The 25731-nt window shown below is 42.0% G+C and overlaps 2 protein-coding genes across 8 annotated transcripts in view; one reads left to right on the top strand and one right to left on the bottom strand.

The window, feature by feature from the left end:
* The window catches only part of ATP8A1 (ATPase phospholipid transporting 8A1), a 231874-nt gene extending 208631 nt beyond the window's left edge, over positions 1-23243 (bottom strand). For 3 of the 5 annotated variants that reach the window (XM_019413061.2, XM_019413077.2, XM_019413067.2), the window contains exon 1: positions 902-988. In XM_019413061.2, the coding sequence (XP_019268606.1) occupies positions 902-965 (64 nt within the window). In that variant the 5' untranslated portion in view covers positions 966-988. Of the gene's footprint in view, positions 1-901; positions 993-22931 lie in introns of those variants that run through there. The other 2 variants (XM_019413074.2, XM_019413084.2) reach the window with 2 other exon arrangements.
* Positions 23244-23403: 160 nt separating this feature from the next.
* Positions 23404-25731, top strand: part of GRXCR1 (glutaredoxin and cysteine rich domain containing 1) — a 308216-nt gene continuing 305888 nt past the window's right edge. For all 3 annotated transcript variants that reach the window (XR_008421788.1, XR_008421787.1, XR_002071033.2), the window contains exons 1-2: positions 23404-23532; positions 24775-24844. The gene's annotated coding sequence lies outside the window, so the exon portion shown is untranslated. The remainder of the gene's footprint in view (positions 23533-24774; positions 24845-25731) is intronic.

Here is a 25731-nt window from a genome sequence, read left to right as displayed (position 1 = left end):
AAACTGTAGAAAACATAACTGTACCAAAGAGCTTTTGACAGGCAAAAAAGGGGAATACCAGGCTAAACCAGACACGTATGTATTCTAGACTTTGGGAGGACACATTTTAAGTTATCATCGAGACCCAAAAAGGACAGAAGTCTGGAAGGCTGTCTAAAGCAACATGCTGACTGACTGTGGAAGTCCTGACACAGGGGAAAGGGAGGTGTATTCAAAGAGAGCAGTGCCACTGCACCAGTAAAACATAAACAAGATCATGGAAAAGGTTGGAAATCGGCTCACAAGTTCAAGAGTGAATAATAACAGATGCACAGACATCTGAGAACAAAGGAAAGGTGTTTTTAAAAATGTTAGACTGGGGCGACTGGGTGGCTCAGTCCGTTAAGCGTCCGACTTCGGCTCAGGTCACCATCTCAAGGTTTGTGGGTTCAAGTGCCATGTTGGGCTCTGTGCTGACAGCTCAGAGCCTGAAGCCTGCTTCGGATTCGGTGCCTCCCCCTCTCCCTCGGCCCCTCCCCCATGTATTTTTTTCTCTCAAAAATAAAAATAAACATTAAAAAAAATGTTAGAGACTACTAAATGTTTTCTTGCCTTCCATGTGGAGTACAAGGAATTGCTGGGACAGGTGTGCTGCCTGCAACTGATGGCATACTGTTAACAGAAAATAAAAGAAATAACAGCATTTCTCAACTCCTACTTTTCCTACTTCATTCTCTATCAAGGGTGATCAACTTAAGACTTTCTTAGAAAAGTTCGAACAAACATTAGTTGGAGGAATGAGGCACAAAAGAAGGTAGAGGCTTGCTAAAAAAAGAAAAGCCCGCACCTAGCTGCTCTAAATGAACTCATATCTGACAGCATATCTAGGCCTGCATCTACATACACACACACGCTTTCAAACCTGCAGAGCTATGAGAACCTGCAGAATCATTCTGTGGATTGTCACTCATCATAGAAGACACCATGGTGAATGCGAGAGGTTACAGAAGTTGAAGGCAAGAAACAGCTGTCCCAGTGCTCTAAACAGAAAAGAAAGAGAATCCTGTACTTTAGAAACTGTTTACGAACATAGTCTACAGAGGTGCTTTTAGAGTTCACAGATTTACATAATGGGAACTACAATTTCTAAAGGTTATGGTAAAAATCTGAAAATAAATTCTCCGGCTAAAAACATTTCCCTTTAGCATTGAGAATTCAGTTAACATTGAATAGGACGTCACTGTTTAAAAAAAAAAATTTTAATGTTTGTTTATTTTTGAGAGAGAGACACACACAGAACACATGTGGGGGAGGTGCAGAGATGGAGGGAGACACAGAATCCGAAGCAGGCTCTAGGCTCTGAGCTGTCAGCATACAGCCCGATGTGGGACTCAAACCCACAAACCACGAGATCATGATCTGAGCTGTAGTTGGGCTCCCAACTGAGTGAGCCACCTAGGCACCTGGATTTCACTCTTTTAAAAGCAGCATTTCTCAGGGCGCCTGGATGGCTCAGTTGGTTAAGCATCTGATTCCTGATTTCGACTCAGGTCATGATCTCACGGTTCATGAGTTTGAGTCCCACGTCGGGCTCTGAACTGACAGTGTGAAGAATCCCTGCTTGGGGTTCTCTCTCTCCCTCTCTCTCTGCCCCTCTCCTGCTTGTGTTCTCTCTCATTCTCAAAAATAAATAAACTTAAAAAAAAGGGGTATTTCTCATACATGGGATATATACTCAGATTTTTAAAAAATTTCCCCTTTGGGGTGCCTGGGTGGCTCAGTCGGTTAAGCATCCGACTTTGGCTCAGGTCATGGTTGGTCTCACGGTTTGTGGGTTTGACACCCACATCGGGCTCTGTGCTAGCAGCTCAGAGCCTGGAGCCTGCTTTGGATTCTGTGTCTCCCTCTCTCTCTGCTCCACCCCCACTCACACTCTGTCTCTCTCAAAAATAAATAAACATTAAAAATTTTTTTTTAATTTCCCCTTCAAAAAAAGGTCTTTTATATTACCTAGGTCTGAACAATACTGTTACTGGCCAATGAGTTTGGGGTCAATGCCAGTCAAAAATCAAGTGTAGAGGACTAAAAGAATGGTTTAAAGGAAGGAGGAGACCATCGGGGACCAGCAAGCCCACAGACTCTTTCCTTTTTAAAAATGGAGACTTTAGCATATGGATTTCAACAAGGCTTTCAGCTAGGCTCTATTCTTTTAAACACAGACATATAGGTTTCATGATCATGTAACGATGTAGATTCTCAACTAGTTGACCAACATCGTCAGACAGGGCTCACACTGGAAATTTCCTTTGGTTCCCCCCTGCCTTCAGGCCCTTCTGAAGGAGCTTACCCTGAGATACCCTTGGTTCCTGCCCCTCTACTCCTCTCCTGACCTACTACCCTGGCCTGGGGTGTCAGGGTTAACAAGGGGCACCTGACCAGCTAGGCCAATCAGATCCCCTCCTGGGAATATGGACTTATGGCCCAGAGACATAGGCAGGCAGACTCAGCACTGAGCAGGGACCATCACAGAGAGTGGGGCTGGAGGGGGTCACACTACCCTGAAGCCACATGCAGGCCAAAGGTACAAAGTATCTTTGAAATAAAGTACATTACAGGGAGGAAAACACAGGACAATACTGTCCAGAATGAGTGACCCCGAAGACTGAGTCCCATGAATCTATGCTCTGATACAAAAGGATCCCTTGGGACAGTTAAAATAAAAACATAAGTTCAAGAGGGCTCTGGAGCCAGACTGCCTGGATCCCAATGACAGGATAAGGACATACATGGCACTACTAATAAACGTGCAAATGACATAAAAAATCAGAATTGGAGAGGGTTTTGGGAGTTTGGATAAACTGAAGGTTCTAGAAAGCACTTGCTAAGAATTAGACGTGGCTGAGAATGGAATGGGCTGTCTATTTTCACACTGAGAGGTATTCAAGCAGGAACTGGGTAACCAAGTGCTAGGCCAGCTGTGTCAGGGACTGTGTTGCACTGTATAATCTCTCAGCTCCCTCCCACTCTGCAATTCTACAAGGCTATCTTTTTAAAATGATTTTTTTTTTTTTTAAGAAAATTCTGAGGTCATCAGAGAACCATAAATACAGTGCCAATACATGACCAAGTTTTAATCACTTTATACATGGAGAAAAGCATTAATGAATTGATAAAAATCCTTGCAAGCTAGTCAACCTCTTCGGTAGCAAAGCGTTCCTAGGAAGATATAACTGAATGACCCAGCCCTGAAAACATACTGGTGAAAAAATACAAATAAACAATCATGAAAATTATCTGAATTATTACGACTTTCATTTTTAGAGCCATTTATGCATTTTATAATGTAAAAACAGGTAGACACATGACTGGTTCCAACAGACTAGTTCTCATTTTATTAAAAGAAGCAGAAACAGTCAAATAACATTGTTTTGCTGCTGTATTATTCTCAGGATGAGTCAGCGGAGTTTGACAGCCACCTGCTTCTTACCTCCATTGTGACTTTGCAAGAGAGAAATAATACTTCTTTATTTTTTAACAAGGCCTCAACCATCAAAAACACCCTGCAAAGAACATAAAGCCTACCTGCTAATTACGACTTTGGCAGAGAAGTCGGTTTAGCACACACAGCAACATAAAATGCCCACAAGCAAGAATAGCATTTTACTCTACAGGACGCTGCCCAGGGTAAGGAAAGGGGTGAAACTCTCATCTGCCTATTGAAGATGAGCAGCGTCACAATCTGGCATGCAAAGTATCCAACAAGTCCACTGAACAAGGCTAGAAAAAGGGGAAATCCATAAAGGAACACCAGAGAACTCCACCAAATCCCAACGTGACCTTAAGAATGGGTGTGGCTGGGGAGGGCTGGTCTGCAGTAGGCACTGTGGTTAGTATTAAAGAACCTACCAAGACTGGTTAGACAAGATAGGCTCAAAGATCTAGGAGTCACCTTCACAAAAGCAAATAAGGCAGAGCTGGCTTCCTTCAGGATGTGGCTAAAGAACAAGGGAGAAACCTCCACCGAGCAGATTAAACCAGGGTGTGTGAATGACAGCTGGTGGGCTGCAGAGACTGAGGAGACCCAGCACTGTGCTCAGTGACATCAAAGCAATGACACCTACACATGTGTGAGACTGCCATCAACCCTACCCAATTCGCAGGTGGAACAAGAATGATGCAAGGATGGATGGAACAGATGCTTCAAGAACCTTCTAGCACTCTAAATAAAAATCACCCACTGCAGGGAGACCCTAGTAATTCAGTGCTAGTGTCTCTACAGGCTATCACCACTAATTAGAATCACAAAGTCAGCCCTGTAGATCTGCTGGAATGGCTTGGCCATTGTTGAGCAAAGGGGAAAATACTCACTGAGATTTTAAAACCACTCCAGCCCATTAAAAACCTCAGCTTCCAAAATCTGAACAGCTTGATCTTATCCCAATCACTCAGCAGACACAGGTTCAAGTCATATTTGCTTAGCTTAGCGCCTACTTTATAGGAAGTGCTTTCATTTAATTTCTCCACTCTGAAGGATGTCCCTGCAGCTTGGAATACCTCAAGAACCAAAAGAACATGATGAGGACATGAAAGAAAGTTCTCATTGACTCTGATTATGGAGTGAAAAGTCATGACAGAAGTATCAATCCCAAATAGATTAAATCCATACAGTTCCTGGACTTCTAAAATCCATTGCAGCAGGTAAGACACTGATAGTTATGTTTACTGAGGTTCTAAAGAATATTCAAAGAAGATAAAGGAGGTAGAAGATGGAAATCCTGATTTTAGAATAAGTGCAATATTCTAAGAAAATTTAAAGAAATGCACACAAACATACATATGGGCACATGTGGGCCTTCCCACTCTTTTCTAAGATGCAAGGATATTTTCAGTCCTTCATGCCGGTGTTTTCTATCTTAGTAAATGGCACGATCGTTCTGGGCTGAGGGCCTAAAATTTTATTAATTCTTGACTCCTCTTTTTCTCTAATGCTCCACATCCTATCCATAAATGAATCTGTTAAATCTACCTTCAGACCATGTTCTCAATTTGACCACTTCTTGTCGCCTCCACTGATACCTAGTAGTCAAAGCCACTATCACTGCTCCTTGTTTCATCTCCTATCCCCAAGGTGAAATCAGAATCTCCGGGGGTCAGTGTGCTTCAAGCTCCTTGGGAGGTCCCAGCATGCAGCCAGTCTACTCTCTACACAACAGGCAGAGGATTTACCGGTAGGTATTACGACCATTCTGTCAAAGGAAAATGGAGTCTCAGGTTATGTGACTTGCCCAAGGCCACACAGCTTGGGAGAGCCAGAAGTCAGTTATCACTCCAAGCCTACTGGGAGCCCAAATGCTTCATTTTCTCTTAAGCCAACTATTATTACAAGGTGACAGTGTAAGGTGCTGAGGAGAGTGGTGACAGTGCTAAGAAAGTTATAGTCTCAAGTTCTGTTGTTGTGCCACTGAAAACAAAGGCACTCCACTTTTTAAGTGGCTACCATGTTAAATAGTCTGGTACCAAATAGACTAATAACACACGAAGTATAAAGAGTAAAGATGTTGATTCTAGTTTGAGTCAACGGAATTTTTTAAAAAGGACAATTCCAGGGGCGCCTAGGTGGCTCAGTCAGTTAAGCAGCCAACTTCGGCTCAGGTCATGATCTCGTGGTCCGTGAGTTCGAGCCCTGCGTCGGGCTCTGTGCTGACAGCTCGGAGCCTGGAGCCTGTTTTGGATTCTGTGTCTCCCTCTCTCTGACCCTACCCCATTCATGCTCTGTCTCTCTCTGTCTCAAAAATAAATAAATGTTAAAAAAATTTTTTAAAAATATTAAAAAAAAAGGACAATTCCAGCTGAACATATGGAAAAAATGTCTGATATCTCATAAGGAAAACTATTATACATATTGAAATCTTGGTATTCAGACTTAGTTAAAATTAAAACATAAGGGAGTAGTTCACCAACCATACGGACAAATTCCACAGGGAAAGCCACTTAATAAGATCAAGAAAGATTCAACTTGGCATTTGGGAAAATTAAGAGAGTTTTTTTTCCTTCTTTCCTAATTCACTAAGAAGTCAACAAAAGGCCAACTTGTGTAATGATTCTTTCATTGAACTTTAAACAAAAAGACAAGAATAAGTAGCCATCTGGGGTTAAATTGAGCCAACAATTTGTAACTTTCCCTCAATTCCTAGGTCAAAATCAGGCTTTTAAAAAAGATTTCCATCTGTGGAGTACAAGTCACATTATCACCTTGGGGAAAAAAAAAGTCTAAATGCCGAGACAACAAGGATAGAAGAGAACAATAAAAAACAGTCACATAACAATCGGACACGATGCATTGGCTCTAAGGCACCGTGGAGTTTCTTTTCTAATCCTCAGTTTGAAATAATCACATCCTGAAGCTAGACACCCAGCACCCATACATGTGGCCACAGAGAAACCCCACTGGCTAAATTCAGTGTCTCAAAAGTGAGTTTCATCTCAGCAACCAGAGAAAGCAGGTAAAGGACTTGTAAGTTTTCATTTTCTGTACATTAACTGGTAAAAGACTGAACATCATTGTGGGATAAATGAAAGAATACAAAAATACTAATTCAAAGGGACACATGCACCCTGATGTCTACAGCAGCATTATCTACCATAGCCACATTATGGAAACAGCCCAAGTGTCCTTCAACTGATGAATGCATAAGGAAGAAGATATATACATGCATGCACACAAGGGAATACTACACAGCCATAAAAAGAATGAAATCTTGCCATTTGCAAAGATGTGGATGGAGTTAGAGAGTGTTATGCTACGCAAAGTAAGTCAGAGAAAGACAAATACCAAATAATTTCACTCATGTGTGGGATTTAAGAAGCAAAACGAACAAGCAAAGGGAAAAAAAAGCTAGAGGCAAACCAAGAAACAAACATTTAACTACAGAGAACAAACTGACGGCCACCAGAGGGGAGGTGGTTGGGGGGATGGGTGAAATACGTGATGGGGATTAAGGAGGGCACTTGTGATGAGCACCAGGTGATGTATGGAAGGGTTGAACCACTATATTATACACCTGAAACTAATATTTCACTGTATGTTAATTGGAATTTAAATAAAAACTTAAAAAAAAAGAAAAAATTATAAACTGAAGAAAATAAACCCTTTAACATAAAGTTTCAGACCCTTAGCAAAGCATTCAGGTATTTCTTCTAGGTGCAGATGATTACATACGTAGGCTATAAATATAGGCTGAATAAAGAGATTAATTAACTACCACACACTAAAAGTAGGTAGGCTAGCAAAAAACTAGTAATGACACTACAGAAAGGCTCAAATTCATCACACTCCCAGAGTAGACATAACAGCTAAAAATAAACTGAATGTATTTACTCCTCATTTGGTTATACAAATTAAGCATTCAGAATTTTAAAGAAAGTCTTCAAAATCTAATAATCGAGTATCATCCTATAAATGTTACCATTTCTGAGAAGGGTAAGCAAGGGGAGGATAATTAGACCCAGTAGGTAACTGGGAAATAGACAAAAAATTTTACCCTAATACCTACATGCACTTGGTTTATGGCTGGCAACCTACATGGCTTTATATATAGTCTGTTCCTCCTCCTCTCTGCAAAGTAAGCAAATTCACTACACCAGTATTTTTCAGCATTGTTGCACTTCAGAATTACCTGGGAGAGAAAATATCAGTGCTTGATCCATATGCCCAATGGACCAGACTGATTCCACTGGTCTGTGATGCATCCAGGTATCAGTATTACTTAGAAGCTCCCAATCTGATTCGCTGGGCAACCCGGGTCGAGCAGCACTGAGGTACACACAACAAGGCTATAAAACAATCCACAGTACACAAGCCTCCCCCTGCCTGACCACGTCGGACACACATTAAAGATGGCAGACAGAATCATTCTTCTTCACGTCATTTCTCTAACCACTATTCATAACTGTGAAAATAAAGTTACAAAAGTGGAGTAAGTCCACCTGCGAACTTTTATCACAATCATTCTGGCATTGATGGTGGAATGAGCCCAACTTAAGCTTAAGGTATAGAGCACCATATCAAATTTGGGTAAAATCTATACACAGAGATCTTGTTTTATTGATTTAATTTTGTCAGATAGGACATGGCCTGGGTTATAAAAAAAAAAAAAAGTAAAGTAAGATAGACTAGATAGGTGGGAACTGGAAAGGGTCAAACTTGTCACAGCCATTAGGATAACAATACAGTGGCAGGGCAAGGGAGGGATCCAGGAAAAATGGTCATGGACTACAGATGCACCCAGAATCAAAGAGCTCCAACATGGAGCGATGGGTTTGTCCAGACAGCTGGCCAAGAGCAATAGTGGGGAAGGTGAAAGCAAATGATATCCAGAACTCTTGGCAGGCCTGGTTTGGCATCAGACTTGCTCACAAGTACAGTTTCAAGCTATGGTCAGGAAGGAGGGTCTCCTCTCCCAGAGTAAGGAAGGCAGGGCCCCACTCCAGGAGCTCTGAGCTGCTGTGATAGGTACCAAGGTCAAGGAAATGGTGACAGGGTGATTCATGCCATATCCTTAGAGTGCTAAGTCAGAGCTCCTTAAATGTCTCCTATCTTTAAGGTTTGCAGGGCTGGGGCAGGGCTAAGTCCACACAAAGGTGAGGGAGAGATCAGAGGAAAAGTTGGGACGCAGATGCTGGAAAGGGATTTCTTTGACACCAAACTGCATTTCTTTTAGGACCTGAGGTAAGCAATGAGACCCAAGCCAATTGCAGAAGCTATTCTAGATTGTGTCAGAATAAACCAACTCTCAGATCCACCCTCGTATACCACTGTTTGCCTGCTTCCCTCATGAAAGCCAATCTTGTATTCTAAATAGGTCTGGCCTACTAAAGTGGTTTCCTGGTCGAGAATCCAGGCTAACTCTGGCCTTCTTAATAATAACCTCTGCCTCAACTGTCACCTGACTAATCGGATCCTGTTAAATACAACCCCAGATAGATCAAGATCAGTCATCTTCAGGGCACCTGGGTGGCTCCCTCAGGCTCCGGATCAGGTCATAATCTCACAGTTCGTGAATTCAAACCCTGCGTCGGGCTCTGGGCTGACAGCTCAGCGCCTGCAGCCTGCTTCAGATTCTGTCTGTCTGTCTGTCTGTCTGTCTCTCTCTCTCTCTCTCTCTCTCTCTCTCTCTCTGCCCCTCCCCCGCACGCACTCTGTCTCTTTCAAAAATAAACATTGAAAAAATCTTTTAAAAAAAGATCACTGATCTTCAAAGATGTCTCACACAAAATAATGAACAGAGGCTCAATTTAAAATGGACATTTTCGGGGTGCCTGGGTGGCTCAGTCGGTTGAGTGTCCGACTTTGGCTCAGGTCATGATCTCACAGCTCGTGAGTTCGAGCCCCGTGTCGGGCTCTGTGCTGACAGCTCAGAGCCTGGAGCCTGCTTCGGATTCTGTGTCTCTCTCTCTGCCCCTAACCCACTCACATTCTGTCTTTGTTTCTCTCAAAAATAAATAAACATTAAAAAAAAATTAAAAAAAATAAAATAAAATGGACACTTCCCTTTGCCTAGTTAGCTGTGTAAATGACTGGGAAGCCAAGTGCTACAGTCCCCTTAGATTAACCAAAGTGATGGCAATGCTGTATATAAAAGCACACTACTCAAAGTTACTATCTATGTATACACATCACGTGTTAACATTTAAGCGGAAAATAATAGGAAGGTAGAGCAGGATGGCTTTTGCTCATTAAAGAGATTTAAAAAGAGAATTAAAAAAAGAAAAACAAAAAACAATAGCTCCAAAAGATGCCATGATGTACTTACATAAAACCTCTAAATTGCCACAAGGGCCATGTCAAAAGCAGTATCATTTAAGCACTGACAAGGTTTTATGAGCGTATTCTTGACAGCCTTCTACTGTAAGAAAAGAAGCTGAGAGGCACAGCCACACACATATTTTTAATACGCTTACTTCGAGCCATGATTTCCACTGTGAAGTTTTATTCTGAAGAATGCTAGTAAATCCTAACATGTAAACACATGGTAGAGGTGTAGTTTGCAAACTGTGCTGCCCAGAATGACAGCCACTGGCCACGTGGGCAGCTGACAACATGAGACTAGTGCAAACTGAGATGTGCTATAAATACAAAACACTCAGCAGTCTGAAACATAACACGAAAACTGAATGCAAAGTACCTCATTATTAATTTTTATATCCAAAATACGGTGAAATAGTATTTTGGATATACTAGGTAAAAGAAAATATATTATTAAAATTAATTTCACCTGTTTCTTTTCATTTTTAAACTATGGCCACCAGATTATTAAAAACTACACGTGTCTAGCATTTGTAGCTCACATTCTATTTCTCTTAGTGTTGATCTGAGATAGGAATGCCAATTTGACATAAACAGATTCCATGGAATCATTAGTTAAATCCCAGTTGGTCTAAATTCTGACCTGTACTCGTAGCAGAAGAGTAGTATCTCGGCTACTTTGTAAGGGCTCTTATGTGAAACCTTCAAAGTAGTCTGTTGGAACCAGAGTCCACAAGACTTCAGCAGATGAAAATGAACCAATCTTGCTAAAAAAAATAGTGTAACCAAAACATACCTGATCAAGTTTAATTGAAAACTCCATTTAAAAATACTTTGTTTCATGACATACAATATAACTTTACAACTTCTAAAGATGAAAATTATCTGAAAAACTACTCAAAGAATTCAGACTGATGGTCAGTGTCAAAATCAAACACCTCACATGTGTTAGCAGTCAAACAAGAACACACAACGTAGAAAGGATTCTATTGACAATATCTTCATAAAATATAAATCTATGAACAAATTATTAAAGTAGACAGGATTTATTTGAAGATAAATACCAGGAGAGAATACAGGAGAGAAATACCAATAAATGGAGAAAAGAAACCAACCTTCAATGACCCAACATATGAAAGATGTCAACTTTCTCAGTAAATTCATAACAATGCAATCTCAATAAATATCCCAACACATTTTTTTAAGTGTTTACTTATTTTTGAGAGAGAGAGAGAGAGAGAGAGAGAGAGAGAATAGGGGAGGGGCAGAGAGAGAGAAAGACACAGAATCTGAAGCAGGCTCCAGGCTCTGAGCTGTCAGCATATATCCCAACGCAGGGCTCAAACCCACAAACTGCACGATCATAACCTAAGCCCAAATCGGACGCTTAACCAACTGAGCCACCTAGGCGCCCCTCTCAAAACAATTTTAATCTTGACTGAGTGATGCATTCACTGGGTCAAGTGGAAAAATAAACACGAAAAAAATCAGATAAAAGAGCAGCGAGAGTAAGAGAGCTATGAGGATAGTTCCTAATTGCGGAATGGAAGTTGATAGCAGGGGTCAAAAGAGACCAAAACAGAGAGGGGAGGGCAGAGAAAAGGGGGAGAGAATGCTCCCAGAAATGACTCAACTACATATGTCAATTTAGTAGATAAAAGAAACACCTCAAAGCAATATGAAAAGAATGTAGTATTAAATACATGATTATTATCTCACGTGGATTATAATTTGAGGAAAAATAAAATTAGATCCCTACCTCCCAGTTCACAACAAAATAAACCCCACAGGAATTGCACATACAGCTGTTTAAACTGAAATGCAAAAGTACTAGAAGAAAAATGTAAGTGAAAAATTACCTTTACCTTGAAATGAGAAATATGACATTAAAGTATAAATTTTAATGACAAAACTGAAAGATGATACATCATAAAAATTAACTTGGATGTAGGGAAGGGTCCAAGATGGCGACGTAGAAAGACCTTAAAATCCCCTCTTTGGTGGACACACTGAATCTACACCTACATATGGATGACTGCAGCTTCTGTACAACAAAAGTTAGAGAAACCACATAGAGGGTGGCAGGAGAGTCAGAGACATGGTAACAACTGGGAACGCCTACCTCCAACACCATGAACAGCAGTACTGAGGGACTGTAAGCAGACTCATCTGTCCTGGGGCACAGAAAAAAAGCTTCAGTTTAAAAGAACTGTATCCACCAAGCACTGGCGGGCCTGCTGGAACTCCCCAAGTCAGTGGGGTTGGCCACCAGCAGCCCTGTTACATTATATTACCCCTCCACCTGGATAGTGCAGACAAAATTGGGGTCTGGGCACCCTGGCTGGTCTGCTGTCTCCGTGAGCGTGGGCCCATAACCCTGTCCAGCCACAGTTTAAAACAGCAAATAGAATATAAAGGAAGTTATCCAGAAATGTGCTAAACCACAAGGGAGCCATGGAATACTCTCCAGAGTTAGACGGGTTGATGAGCGCCACTGTTTGTGCCACTGTTTGTTGACAGAGCAGATGGGAGCTGAGTCTGAGCACCCCAGCTGGCCTGCTGCCTCAGTGAGCCTGGACCCCTCGCCGACACCAGCTCAAGCCATCCCACCAAAGTGGGCCCCAGTGCGGTACATGCTGGGACACCCTAGACAGTACCCACGATAGCTACAGCCATCTTGCCAAGGGCACTCAAGGGCAAAGCATCCCAGAACACTCCAGGCTTGCACAGCCCCAGCTACAGATCCTCACTCAGCAGCCAGGCCATATGAGGCCAATATTCCTGATAAACATATATGCAAAAATCCTCAACTAAATATTGGCAAACCACATTCAACAATACATTAGAAGAATCATTTACCATGATGAACTGATATTTATCCCAGGATGCAATAATGGTTCAATATCCAAAAATCAATCAACATGATGCACCACATTTGGGGCATCTGGGTGGCTCAGTAGGTTGAGTGTCCGACTTTGGCTCAGGTCACAATCTCATGCCTTCTGAGCTTAAGCCCTGCATTGGGGCTCTGTGCTGACAGCTCGGAGACTGGAGCCTGGAGCCTACTTCAGATTCTGTCTCCATCTCTCTCTCTTGGCCCCTTCCCTGCTCACACACTGTCACTGTCCCTCTCTCTCTGAAATATAAATTAACATAAAAAAAAATTAAAAAACATGATGCATCACATTAACAAAATGAAGGAAAAAACCCATATAATCATCTCAACAGATGCAGAAAAAGCATTTGACAAAATTCAATATCCATGGATAAAACTCTTAAAGTGGGTTTAGAAGGAATATATCTCAACATAATAAAGGCCATATACGACAAACCCACAGCTAACATCATACTCCATGGGGAAAAGCTGAAGGCCTTTCCTCTAAGATCAGAAATAAGACAAGTATGTCAATGCATGTCACATTTACTTATGATAATACTGGAAGTCCTAGCCACAGCAATCACACAAGAAAAAGAAAGAAAAGGCATCCAAATTGGTAAGGAAGAAGTAAAACTATTTGCAGATTACATGATTATACACACATACTATATATGCACATATACACAAATATATATAAAACCCTGAAGACTTCACCAAGAAATTGGAATAAATGAAGTCAGTAAAGTTGCAGGATACAAAATACACAGAAATCTGCTGTGTTTCTATACACTAATAACAAAATAGCAGAAAGAGAAACTAAGAAAACAATTCTACTCACAACTGAACTCCCCCCCACCCCACCGAAAATACCTAAAAACCAAAGAAGTAAAAGACTTGTACTCTGAAACCTAAAACACTGATTGAAGAAATTGAAGATGACACAAATGGAAAGTTATACTGTGCTCACAGATGGAAGAATATTGTTAAAATATCCATACTGCCCAAAGCAATCTATAGATTCAATGCAATGCCTATCAAAAACCAATAGTATTTTAAACAGAACTAGAACAAAGAATCCTAAAATTTATAAGAAACCACAAAGGACCCTGAATAGCCAAAGTAATCTTGGAAAAGAAGAACAAAGTAGGAGAGGACCACAATCCTAGATTTCAAGCCATACTACATACAAAGCTATGGTAATCAAAACAGTATGGCATTGGCACAAAAATATATATATCAATGGAACAGGATAGAGAGCCCAGAAATAAGCCCATGCTTATATGGTTAATTAATCTAAAACAAAGGTGGGGCACCTGGGTGGCTCAGTTGGTTAAGCATCCAACTTCAGGTCAGGTCACGATCTCATGGTTTGTGGGTTGGAGCCCCATGTCGGGCTCTGTGCTGACAGCTCAGAACCTGTAGCCTGCTTCAGATTCTGTGTCTCCCTCTTTCTCTGCTCCTACCCTGCTTGTGCTCTCTCTCTTAAAAAATGAATAAATAGCCAGTTAAGCATTGAACTTTAGCTCAGGTAATGATCTCAGGGTTCGTGGGTTGGAGCTCCACATCAGGCTCTATGCTGACAGCTCAGAGCCTGGAGCCTGCTTCAGATTCTGTGTCTCCCTCTCTCTCTGCCCCTCACCTGCTCATGCTGTGTCTCTCTCAAAAGTGAATAACATTTTAAAAAAATTATTTTTAAAATTACAACAAGGGAAGCCAGAATACACAAAGGGGAAAAAGACAGCCTCTTCAATAAATGGTGTTTGGAGAACCAGAGAGCTACATGCAAATAATGAAACTAGACCACTTGTTTATGTCATACACCAAAACAAACTCAAAATGGATTAAAGAGATGAGATATGTAAGATATGAAAGAATAAAACTCCTTAAAGAAAAAATAAGCATGGAGCACCTGGGTGGCTCAGTCGGTTAAGCATCTGACTCTTGATTTCGGCTGAGGTCATGATCTCATGGTTTGGGAGATTGAGCACAGAGCCTCCTTGGGATTCTCCCTCTCCCCCTCTCTCTGCCCATCCCCAAACTGCCTGTGCACACACATGTGCGCTCGCTCTCTCTCTCTCTCTCTCTCTCTCTCAAAATAAATAAGCAAACTTAAAAAAAAAAAGAAAGAAAAGAAAAAGTAGGCAATAATCTCTTGGACATTAGCCTTAGCAACATTTTTCTAGAGATGTCTCCTGAGGCAAGAGAATCAAAAGCAAAGATAAACTATTGGGATCCCACCAAAACAAACACACAAACAAACAAACTTTTGCATAATGAAGAAAATCATCAACAAAATGAAAAAGAAACCTAGTGAATGGGAGAAGATATTTGCAAATAATATATCTGATTAGGGGTTAATATCCAACATATATAAAGAAGTTATACAACTATCAAGAAGACAAATAATCTGATTAAAAATGGGCAGATGACATGAAGAGACATTTTTCCAAAGATGTACAGAAGGCCAAGAGACACATGAGAGTATCTCAACATCACTAACCATCAGGGGAATGCAAATCAAAACCACAATGAGATATCACCTTACACCTGTCAGAATGGCTGTTATTGGAAAGACAAATAAGTGTTGGCAAGGATGTGAAGAAAAAGGAACCCTCATTTACCATTAAGGAGAATGTAAACTGGTATAGCCACTATGGAAAACAATAAGGAGATTGTGCAAAAAAATTGAAAATGTAAATACCATGTGATCCAGTAATACTACCACTGGGTACTTACCCAAAGGAAACGAAAACACTAATTTGAAAAGATATATGCACCCCTATGTTTATTGCAGCACTATTTACCATACTGAAGATATGGAAGCAACCCAAGAATCCACCGATGGATGGATCCACACACACATACATACATATAATGGAATATTACTCAGCCATAAAGAAGAATGAAATCTTGCCATTTGAGACAACACATCCCTGTGGGATGGGCCTACAGACTCCAGGACCTACAGGACCTGCTAAGTGAAAAAGGTCAGAGGAAGACAAATTACATGATTTCACTTATGTGTGGAATTTCATAAATAAAAGAAATGAACAAAGAAACAAAAAACAGAAACAGACTCACAAGATACAGAGAACAAACCAATGGTTGTCAGAGGCAAGGGGGGTAGAAAGGATGGGCAAAACGGGTGAAGGGGAGTGGGAGGTACAGGCTTCCAGATATGGAATGAAAAAGTCATAGGAATGAAAAGTACAGCATAGGGATTATAGTCAATTGTATTGTAACAGTACTGTGAGGTGACAGAAGGTGGCTACACTTGGCAGTGAGCAGAGCATAATGCATGGAGAAGTTCAATCATTATGTTATACATCTGAAACTAATGTAACATTGTATGCCAACTACAATGATTTTTTTAATTTAAAAAATGCTTCTGAAAATTAACATACACTAGAAAACACTATAAAGAAGTTAACAAACTATAAGCAGCGAAAAATAACTATCTTTAACATATGAGAAGCTCTTAAATTTCAATACAAAACAAATTCCATGTCATTTTATGACAAAATATATTTAACCTAATAACTGAAAGCAATGTAAACTTAGAGATTCATTTTTTGCATCAGATATTCATAAGGGTGAGAAAGGTGGCAATACAATGTTGGAGAAGGAATAAAGAAGTATGCACTCTTGGTTACTTTTAGTAGATGTATAAATTGATACAATCTTTCCAGCAATTTTGAAATATGTATCAATAGCCATTTAAAAGATGCATACTTTTGATCCAGAAATCCCTCTCCTAGGGCCTTTTTACAAAGAAATAATCAGAAAAGTGTACAAATGTCTAAAAATGCTTATTCAAGAATCCTTTTTAAAAACCTGAAATGACCTAAATGCCATAGAAAATCCCTTAGTAATTATACACTAACATAAAAATGTTAAGCTTTCATGAAATTAATGATCTATGTATTCAGCAAATAGTATTGAGCCCCTACTAAATTCGAGGCTCAGCTCTAGGCAGAGAATATAAACTATCACTGTTTCCCACTGGAAAGCAGTTGCGAATATATACATATATATATATTAATATGTTAACAGTAGTTATATTTGGAAGGCATAGTTTGGGGTGATTTTTACTGTCTTTCTGACACCTTTTACAGTGCGCATTTTTTTCCAATGAGCAAGTGTGAAACTTCTAAGATCCAGAGAACAATGTTAGGCTTTTCCATTAAAAACAAAGTTCAGAGTTATCCATTCATGTGACAAACATGGAGGGCCACGACCCGAAGTGCAGTGTAGAGCAGTAAACAGATCACACTGTTCACACTGTTGTTTTTGTTTGTTTTTTGTTTTGGTTTTAAATTGCTCTCGCAGGAGGAGGGTGTCAAATAGGTCTAGTTGTAAGGCATCTCTAGATCATCTTATCTCTAAGTCATAAGATTAATTTATTCATTCAACAATATCTGAGCTTCTATTACATTCCAGGCAACGTCCTCAGTGGGAGCCATGTATCGGTAAACAAAATAGACAAAAATCCCCGCCTTTAGTTTAGGGAATTGACGATCCAGAGAATAATAGCTTTGAAAGGTACGGGCTCCAGCTAGCAGTGAAGAATGAGACTGCTGCCTTTACAACATTTACATTCTAATGAAACTCTGTGAACAGAAACCTATACTATAGGGTTCATACTAGAGAAACTCAACTTCAAAACTATACTCACCACACAAACTGTCCTATGGTTGTAAAGTAGCACATGATTCAGTTCTCACTGTTTTTGAAATGACATGATGAAAATGTGAACGATATGCTATATTTTAGAAAACCTTAAAAATTTTAGTTCTGCCACACTTACTATCTCTAGAATTGCACTAAGCGAAATGAAATGTATTGGGGATTCTCAAATACTGATTTTGTGAAGTATCACTATACTCACATTCCCACTCCCTCACAATGCCGTATCAGTTCTAAATCTAAAACCGATCTCCAGGTTTCCTTTGGGATCTCATTCATTCACCACACCTTTTTGTCTCATCACCCAACTAGCTGGCACACAGCAGGTGCATAATACATGCTTATTAAAGGAACAGGTATTCTTAGTCATCTTTTACCTGGACAAATGAAACCTCCCCCAAATTTCCCTTTAACAATTCTTACAGAAACTACTCGAATGTTCCTTTCGCTATCTTTTAAGTAAATAAAACACAATATGCTATAAAATTGCAAACATTTTAAAGTTGCCATTTACACTGACTAGTTTAGGAAAACAATGCCTAAAACAACTAAATTGATCACTTCGCACATATTTTACACAACCAAATGAATGCCTTACATTTTAGCCTAATATTCAGCAAAAGAAAATGCAAACTATTGGACAGGTGTGTGTGTATGTGTACATTTCCTTAGTTTTGAACAATTAAATGCTTATTATTTTATCAATTATGAGCTCCAGAACACTCCTTTATTTCAAGCAAGAGCCTTTGCCAATCTCAACACCTGAAGGTCTCTGTGCCTGTTAGCTGTGTACCCAATAGCCATTCTTTCTTTCTCCTTTAGTAATAAAACACTGAGTAATGTGGCTAGCTAGAAAATTCCATTCCCAGCTTCCCTTGCAGATGGAAGCCACAGTAAAATAAACAAGAGTCTTTGTGTGGTACTTCCAGGAAAACCCTTTGGTCTTTCATCTTTCTGTGTTTTCCTACCTGGAGCTTTTCCATGATGGTTGGAACCCCAGCAACCACGTTATGACTTCATGGAAGATGGTGAAGCAGAAAGGTGTAAGGAGACAATGTCCCTTCCAATTTTATGTACCAAGCATAGCTGCTCTGGACTGCTTACCTCCATTCTAGTGTTACAAGAGAAAATTCTGTATAAACCACCACAATTTCCGTCCCTGATTCTAACATTCCTAATGTTGTATTCAGAGACTCATTTGATTTAGCTGGGGTAAAAATGAAGAAATTCAGAATTCTTAGTCTTCTGTTTCATCCTGTTTTGCTTTCTGGAAAATTTATCTAGTCTCAGGGATTACCTATTACCTCTGAACTCAAGATTCCCATTTGATTTTGCCCACATCTACCTTCCAATTCTAAGTATCTTCAAAACACATCCCCTTGGATATCCCACAATTACTACTTCTCATTGTATTGACTCTCCTCAAGTTCCTTATCTTTTAATAATTTTCCCAATCAGTCAGATTCAAGACTAAAGCAGAGGTCCTCAAAATGTGTTTCACTTATACCAGAACATCCTGGGACGTTCATTAAGAATGTAGATTCTCAGTCCTGCAGATCTAATGAAGAAAATCTTCATGAGTAACACCCCCAAAATGTGGCTTTAATGAGATACTAGAGATCTTACAAACATTAGAATTCAAAATTCCTGCTTTAGAATTTCCTTTTATTTTAATCCATTTGTCTCCCGATCTATATTGCTATGTTCTATGATGTGACTTTTGTGACCTCCTTTCCTACTATTCTCCCCCACACTGTTCCTTTAACACTCCTGACTCTCTTGTCTTGGGGGCCTGTGCTGTGACTATTCCCTCTACCTAGAACACTCTTCCTTCCCCTAGATCTCCACAAGGCTAATTCCTTCACTTTCTCCATGGCATCTTTTCAGTGAAGGCCAGCCTAATCAACCTATTTAAAATTGTAATCCATCCACCAACCTTATGCATCGTACCTTCCTGTTATATTTCCTGTAGTACTTACTACATAACAAATTCTATAATTTGCTAATTCATTGTGTTTTCCTGGTCTCTTAACTCACTAAAATGTAAGCACCTCCAGGGCAGAGCTTTTTTCTATCCTGTTCACCAATGTATCCCAAGTACCTGAAATAGAACTTGTAGGAGCTCAACAGATACCTGCTGAATGAGTTAATGTTTTACTCAGCAATATCTCAGATTCCTCCCTTCCCATTCTCACTGCTGTACTTCAAAACTAATCCTGACCTTTGTCATTACTAGATTTTTTTTTAATGATAAGAGTCTATCTTGCCATTCTCTCCAAACCATCCAACATGCTTCCAGATGCATCTTTCTAAGACATTTACTTTTTTGGGGATGTCATTCCCCTATGATGATTTGGGGCCTAACTGGACCTGTTACATATATTACACACTGGACTCATGCTTGAAGGAGAAATGGATTAGACAAACTCTAAGATCTCCTTCAAATACTTGATTCTGTATCCAAATGACTCATCTTGGCATTTGAAATACCTTGTAATCTAGCAGTAATTTACCTATACATATTTATATCCTGCTCCTTCCAAGTCTCCTCTGCTCCTGGCTAATTTCCTTAATATCTCTCAAATAAGCTATGTTGACTTTCACCATTTTTTCAATTGGTTACTCTCTACCTTTAACACCCTCCCAACTACTGAAAGAAAAAAAAAAAAGGCAATATCCTTTGAAATCTTGCTACACAGACCTGAAGGCCAGTGCCATCCAGCATTATCTGGGAGTTTGTCAGAAATGCAACAGCTGCAGCCCCATCCCAGACCTACCAACTTGGAATCTATACCTAACAAGATCCCTAGATGACTGATGTGTTCCTAAAGTTTGGGAAGCACTCATCTCAAATTATTCCTCAATGAAGTATTCACTCAGTAGGCCTCATGTTCTATGTCCTGACCTCCAATGGTATGTATGTCAGCCATAGAAAGCACAATGTTCAATTAATAGCATCCCCTCGTGGACTATTTATTCCTTATTTCTTGTAAGTTCTCTAGCCCTAATTGGGATGTAAATAACTTGTACACAGGAAAGCCGTGCATCTGGCCAATCTGGCTGCAGGGAACAGAAACCCGTTTAAGTCACCTGGAGGGAAAAAAAGAGCTTATTCTAACACTGCTTGGGAACAGTGACTAGAAAACTCAGGGAGGGAGGAGTTCCAAGGCTGGGCTACTGCCTGTCAGCATCTGTCTCTCTGCCCCATTCTCTCCATCCAATCCATTCTCTCTCTTATTTTTCTCTGTTTACCATAGTTCCTGCTTCCTCATGACAGCAGCATTCATGTGACCTATTAGAGCCAGCCATTCTTTCCTCCACTAGCCTATTCACCTCTGTCCCTTTCTGTTTCAATTTTCACCCTCCGGCTGTAAGCTTAACTCTTCCCATGAGAGAGATGCTCACCACAGAGAATCTTTTTGAGCCAAACCACAAGGTTACAAGTGTCTGCACTACCTTGTAGGATTGTCTGCCCTTGAGTCATGAGACCACCCTGGTCCAATCAGCTGAGCCAAAGGCGTTGCAGTTCAGAACAAGGCCCTTTAGGCAGCAGGAGCTGTCAAAGGAGAATATGCCTTAGGAAAGAAAAGTGTGGGCAGGGCGGGCAATGAGCCATATCTCCAGCCTACAGAGTCATTATTTATGTTGTCCTCACCATAGTCCTGAGCAACCTACTGAGCACATAATAAACTGAAATCAACCACTATGCGAGGGAAGAGTCATTCACCAAGCTCCATTATGGCCCTGACCCCGGGATGCACAGGGAATACAAAGATTAAATAAAAAAGTCCTTATTTGCCCAGAGCTGTAAGTCCAAACGTGTCACTGAACTAGCTACTTGACCTTGGGCAAGTACCTCAACGTGGGCCACGGTTTCCTCAACTATCAGATGAGACCACCTTCACTTCCAGAAGTGTTGAGAAAATGCTTGGAAAAATACACATAACAATAAAAAAACAATACTGTAGCATTTCGGTATTAATAACACCCACTCACATGCCACAGGTTTTGCATTGTTTTCTGGTCTTTTCTCTTTTTCTGATTTCCCATGATACATGGTTCATTAGTTGCTGCTATTTGAAAAAACAATCCCAATTATTACCACTCTATTTTCATTACCTGTATGGCTCACTCAGATGATTAGAAATATTCATTCATTTCACTCAGATGGATAAGATGAAAAAGAACGAATAAATTTTTTACCATGTACTTTTAAAAAATGATACTACCATTTATTCACCTTGTATCCAAAATTGTCATGTCTTACATACTTTTCCATTACAGTACAAATAACAATAAGTATGTACGAAATTCCTATGTAGGACACAGGTCAGCTTTGACTCTTGTGTGGCCACTACTCAGAACCGTTTCATTTAGTATTGCCTAAACGCTGTAACAAGTAAACCACAGATACTACAACTCGATGTCCCCATTTTTTTTTTTTTTTTTTACATGAAGATTCTGAGGAGGAAAAACAGTAAAATGGCCTGTCTCAAGCCCTGGAGTCTTAGTCTCCTAACTGCTAGACCTTTCTAAAACCACTTTACCACCTGCCTCACATTAAGGGAGGGGGGGAGGGGGGAGGGTGGGAACCAGTGATGACGGCAAGATAGACTAGTTCTCAAAACCATGTTATTCCACCCTTTGCAAATTCAAGTCCTGGTTTATGGGAGAGAAAAACAAAACAAAACTCGAGATATGTACAACCTTGGCTTTGCCATAAGCAAAATCAAGAAATGTTTACCGAGTGACTGTCACTTGCCAGGAAGAATGCTGAGGGCTCCTGAGATGAGATGAAGAGGGTGTCTCAGCCCTCCAAAAGCTTACTTGCTATACCCTTGGGCATCTGTTGCTCACTGCTGACAGGTGTAGCCATTCAACAGCTGGCCCTGGGTGGAGCAAAGAAAACGGCTTCCACCTAGCTAAAAAGTCAGCTTAGCTGGCCAAAGTGAGGACATCAAGGAAAAGGAAAAACAAAAATGAGATCGCAGACGGAAGCTGGGTGGACTCCACTGCAGGAGGGAGAATTGCAGACCGTAATGCACAGAACCCGCTGGGCACCCAGCCGCAATTAAGGCTGCTCACGCTGTCAGAGGCAAGGGGCTGTGGATCAAAGGATCCTGAATCTGGAAAACGCACCCCGCTCCTTGGGGAGCCGCGGGCAGGGAGCTGCAAAAAGGTGGGTGCCAGAGGCAGGGGCGGCGGGCTGGGGTCTGTTCAATAGGGTGAAGAAGCCAAGTGGAGACAGGGTGGCTGGTGCGCTAGCGGGGAGGGCGGTGGGCAGGACGAGAGCCCTCGGTGACAGGAACCGAGTTGTCACGCTGCGGTGTAAAGCAAGCCCTGGGGCTCCCGCCGAGGACACCAATTTCAGGGCTCTAGAGCCGGGAAGGGGTCTGCGAATGCACTGCAGGCGGCGCTGGGAGAAGGATCTGCCAGGGCAGGCACGACAGCCAGACTTACCTAGGGGAAGAGGTGGGACGGGGGCATCTTTTCCCTAACACACACACGGCCCGACCCCAAGCTGGCCCTGAGCCACCCCCGTGCGCGCTGCGCGCACAGCCCCGCGCTGCGGCGGCCGCTCACCCTCCGCGCGGGAGCGGATTTCCGACACGGTCCTCCGCATGGTGGGCATCGCTGCGCCCGCCGCAGGTGGATCCTCAGCTGGGACTCTGCACCTGTCACGGCACCGCGCGGGCGGGAGACCTGGCTGCGCGGCGCCGAGTGCTCAGCGGCCGCGCGGGCCCCGCAGCCCACCCAGGGCAGCGCCGCCGCCGGACGGCCCCCGCACGCCGGAGCTGGAGGAAGAGACTACGAAGGTGGTGGCGTCTGCGGCGCTAGCGAGCTCTCCCGGCAGCCGCCGAGGGGGCGGCTCGGCGAGGGGCGGAGCTCGGGTGCCGACGCCGGGGGAGGGGTCGCCAAGGCGCGCGCTCACTCGCTCCCGCGGCAGCCCGGCAGGGAAGTCGGGAGAGGGGCGGGGAGAGAGCCGGGAGAACCTCCTCCGCCCCGCCCCGCCCCGCCCCGCCCCGCCCCGCCCCGGACCGTACCATTCCTGCGGGGGAAGGGTGGCCAGCTCTCAGCCTCCTCTTCACCCCCCGGGCGCCCTCGCTCCGTCTCGCAGCTTCGGCTCGTCCCGTCCTTGCTCCACACGGTTCTGACTCTGCCGAAGTCTTGACCAGAGAGGAAGGTGTGCTTTGGCCCCTTTATCTCCGTGTATCTCCTTCCCACTACCCTGCGGCTTTTAATAGCAATGGAGTTGGCCTTGGTCTAGAAAGTAGTGTTGGGTCCGAGTGGACCGGCGAAGGGGAGAAGGCTTGGGACGCCAAGGGTTAAGTCCCAGTCCCGGCAATGGAAAGGGACCGCGAGTTCGCCGCCTGGGTGGAATTCTAGCCTCCCAGAGCGGCCGGCAACCCTCACTGCCTGAGCCTTACTTGCCCCATAGCCCGGCCCGCGAGCAACAGGCTCTGAGGCCGGACTTCCCACCCCCGCGCCAGTGCTCCTCCGGCCACGGTGCTTGGTTGTAGGCGGACTGCTTGCGAGTGGGCAGTAGCGTCCCGCCAGTGTGTGCGCTCAGTCCGACGACGCTCGGGAATTGCAGTAAATTCAACAATTGTGCTAGGTGGTTCACAAAGGACTTTTTTGTTTTGGGTTTTTGCGTGGAGTCAAACCTGCAGGAAGTTGAGTGCAGTAGTTTTACTTGAAAAGGGGAAGTGCCCTAGCATAAAATCCATAAATGCTACATTTTAATTTGCTCCATACCCTAGTGATCATCCTAACCTCATTACCTTTTATTTTGTATAGCAAGGTCTATGCTAACAAGTTTTTGAAACTAGTACCGTATTCTTTTATTGCTGATTTTATCTTCAAGTTAGGATGTAAGGTTTTATGTAGATTCTGGTGAGCTGCTGAAATGGCAAGAAAGGAATAAATTAAATTAAAAGCAATTTGCTTCTTCCTTCATCTTGTGCTCTTCCTCCAGTATCCTGTGGAAGAGAGGCCTTTTATGTGAGTTGTTTTCAGATCCTGAAGGGAGAGATCTGAGGAGGTTTGACCAGAGAGATAAGTGATTATTCCCAACCCTCAAGATAAAATGAAATCCACTAACAGCATCTTATCTCCATTTGTGGTATTTCCTTTGCCTCCTGCAGGTAACATTTGCTAATCAGAGCTCTGCCCTACATTAATACTCCCCGTTATGTGGTCAATGCATATTTATGAAGAGCCCACTCTCCTAGGCTCTGATTCAAAGGCTGGGATTAGAACAAAGAAAATGTATTTCCAGTATTCCTGAAACATCAGCAAGGGTAGAGCAGGGCTCAAGATAATTGTGTTTTAGTGATGGTCATGATTTGCAAGTATGGTCTTTGAAAAGTAAGAAATAAGCAGTCTTGTTAGGACTGTCATCACTGGCCATTTTTATTTCTTCCAGGTCCAGGACTTCCTGTATAAAGCAGGTATCCTCTGGCTTGATGAACATGAGTCTGGAACAAATTAAAAGGGTAAGTACAACCATGGAGACAGTAAAAATAAAATAAAACAAAACAAAACATCGGCTTTAAAAGTTAGTGAACAGAAACCAGAGAAAATGCTGTGCTTTTATGATTAACATTTTAGGTATAGTTTTATAAAAAGCCAGAGCCAGTTTTTATTCAAAATCAGTGCACAGCAGCATGACGGTTTCTGATTTATGAGCAATCACCTTTGTAATTCCTAACGAGCCCTCAAGTGAAGTTCAATTCTGCTTAACTGAAGGGAGTTTCAGAGATTACCTGTATTTTCTAGAGAAATCTGTTTTATATGGTTCTGTGCGTGTGTGTGTCCCATTACCAACCCATCAGGAAAGTTGACAACATATGCGATTCATATAGGAAATGACCACTGTCTTTCATACAGAGACGATCATTGCATGGTACAGTCTAGCTTACTGTGTGTCCTTTTCCCAGATCATTCTATCACTATCCATAATGGTGATAGTATGCCAATCAACTCATTTCTGAAAAACCACTCATTCCTGATGGCTAGAAACCACACACATTCGTATTGGGGCAGAAACCTGACTGAAGTAGAATATTGAACTAATCTGCATCTGCTTGATTTCAATTTTTTTTTAAATGTTTATTTATTTTTGAGAAAGAGAGAGACAGAGCATGAACGGGGGAGGGTCAGAGAGAGAGGGAGACACAGAATCTGAAACAGGCTCCAGGCTCTGAGCTGTCAGCACAGAGGCCGACGCGGGGCTCGAACTCATGCACCGCAAGATCATGACGTGAGCGAAGTCGGACGCTTAACCGACTGAGCCACCCAGGTGCCCCTGCATCTGCTTGATTTAAAAGCCCTCTCAGATATTCTCACCTTCCATTGTTGTGTGAAGTACAACGTGCCAGCC

This window comes from Panthera pardus, unplaced genomic scaffold (assembly GCF_024362965.1).
Source record: "Panthera pardus isolate Hobbes unplaced genomic scaffold, ASM2436296v1 HiC_scaffold_13, whole genome shotgun sequence".
NCBI lineage: Eukaryota > Metazoa > Chordata > Mammalia > Carnivora > Felidae > Panthera > Panthera pardus.
The sequence above is the reverse complement of the archived record's forward strand: the minus strand, read 5'-3'. Positions and strand labels throughout refer to the sequence as shown.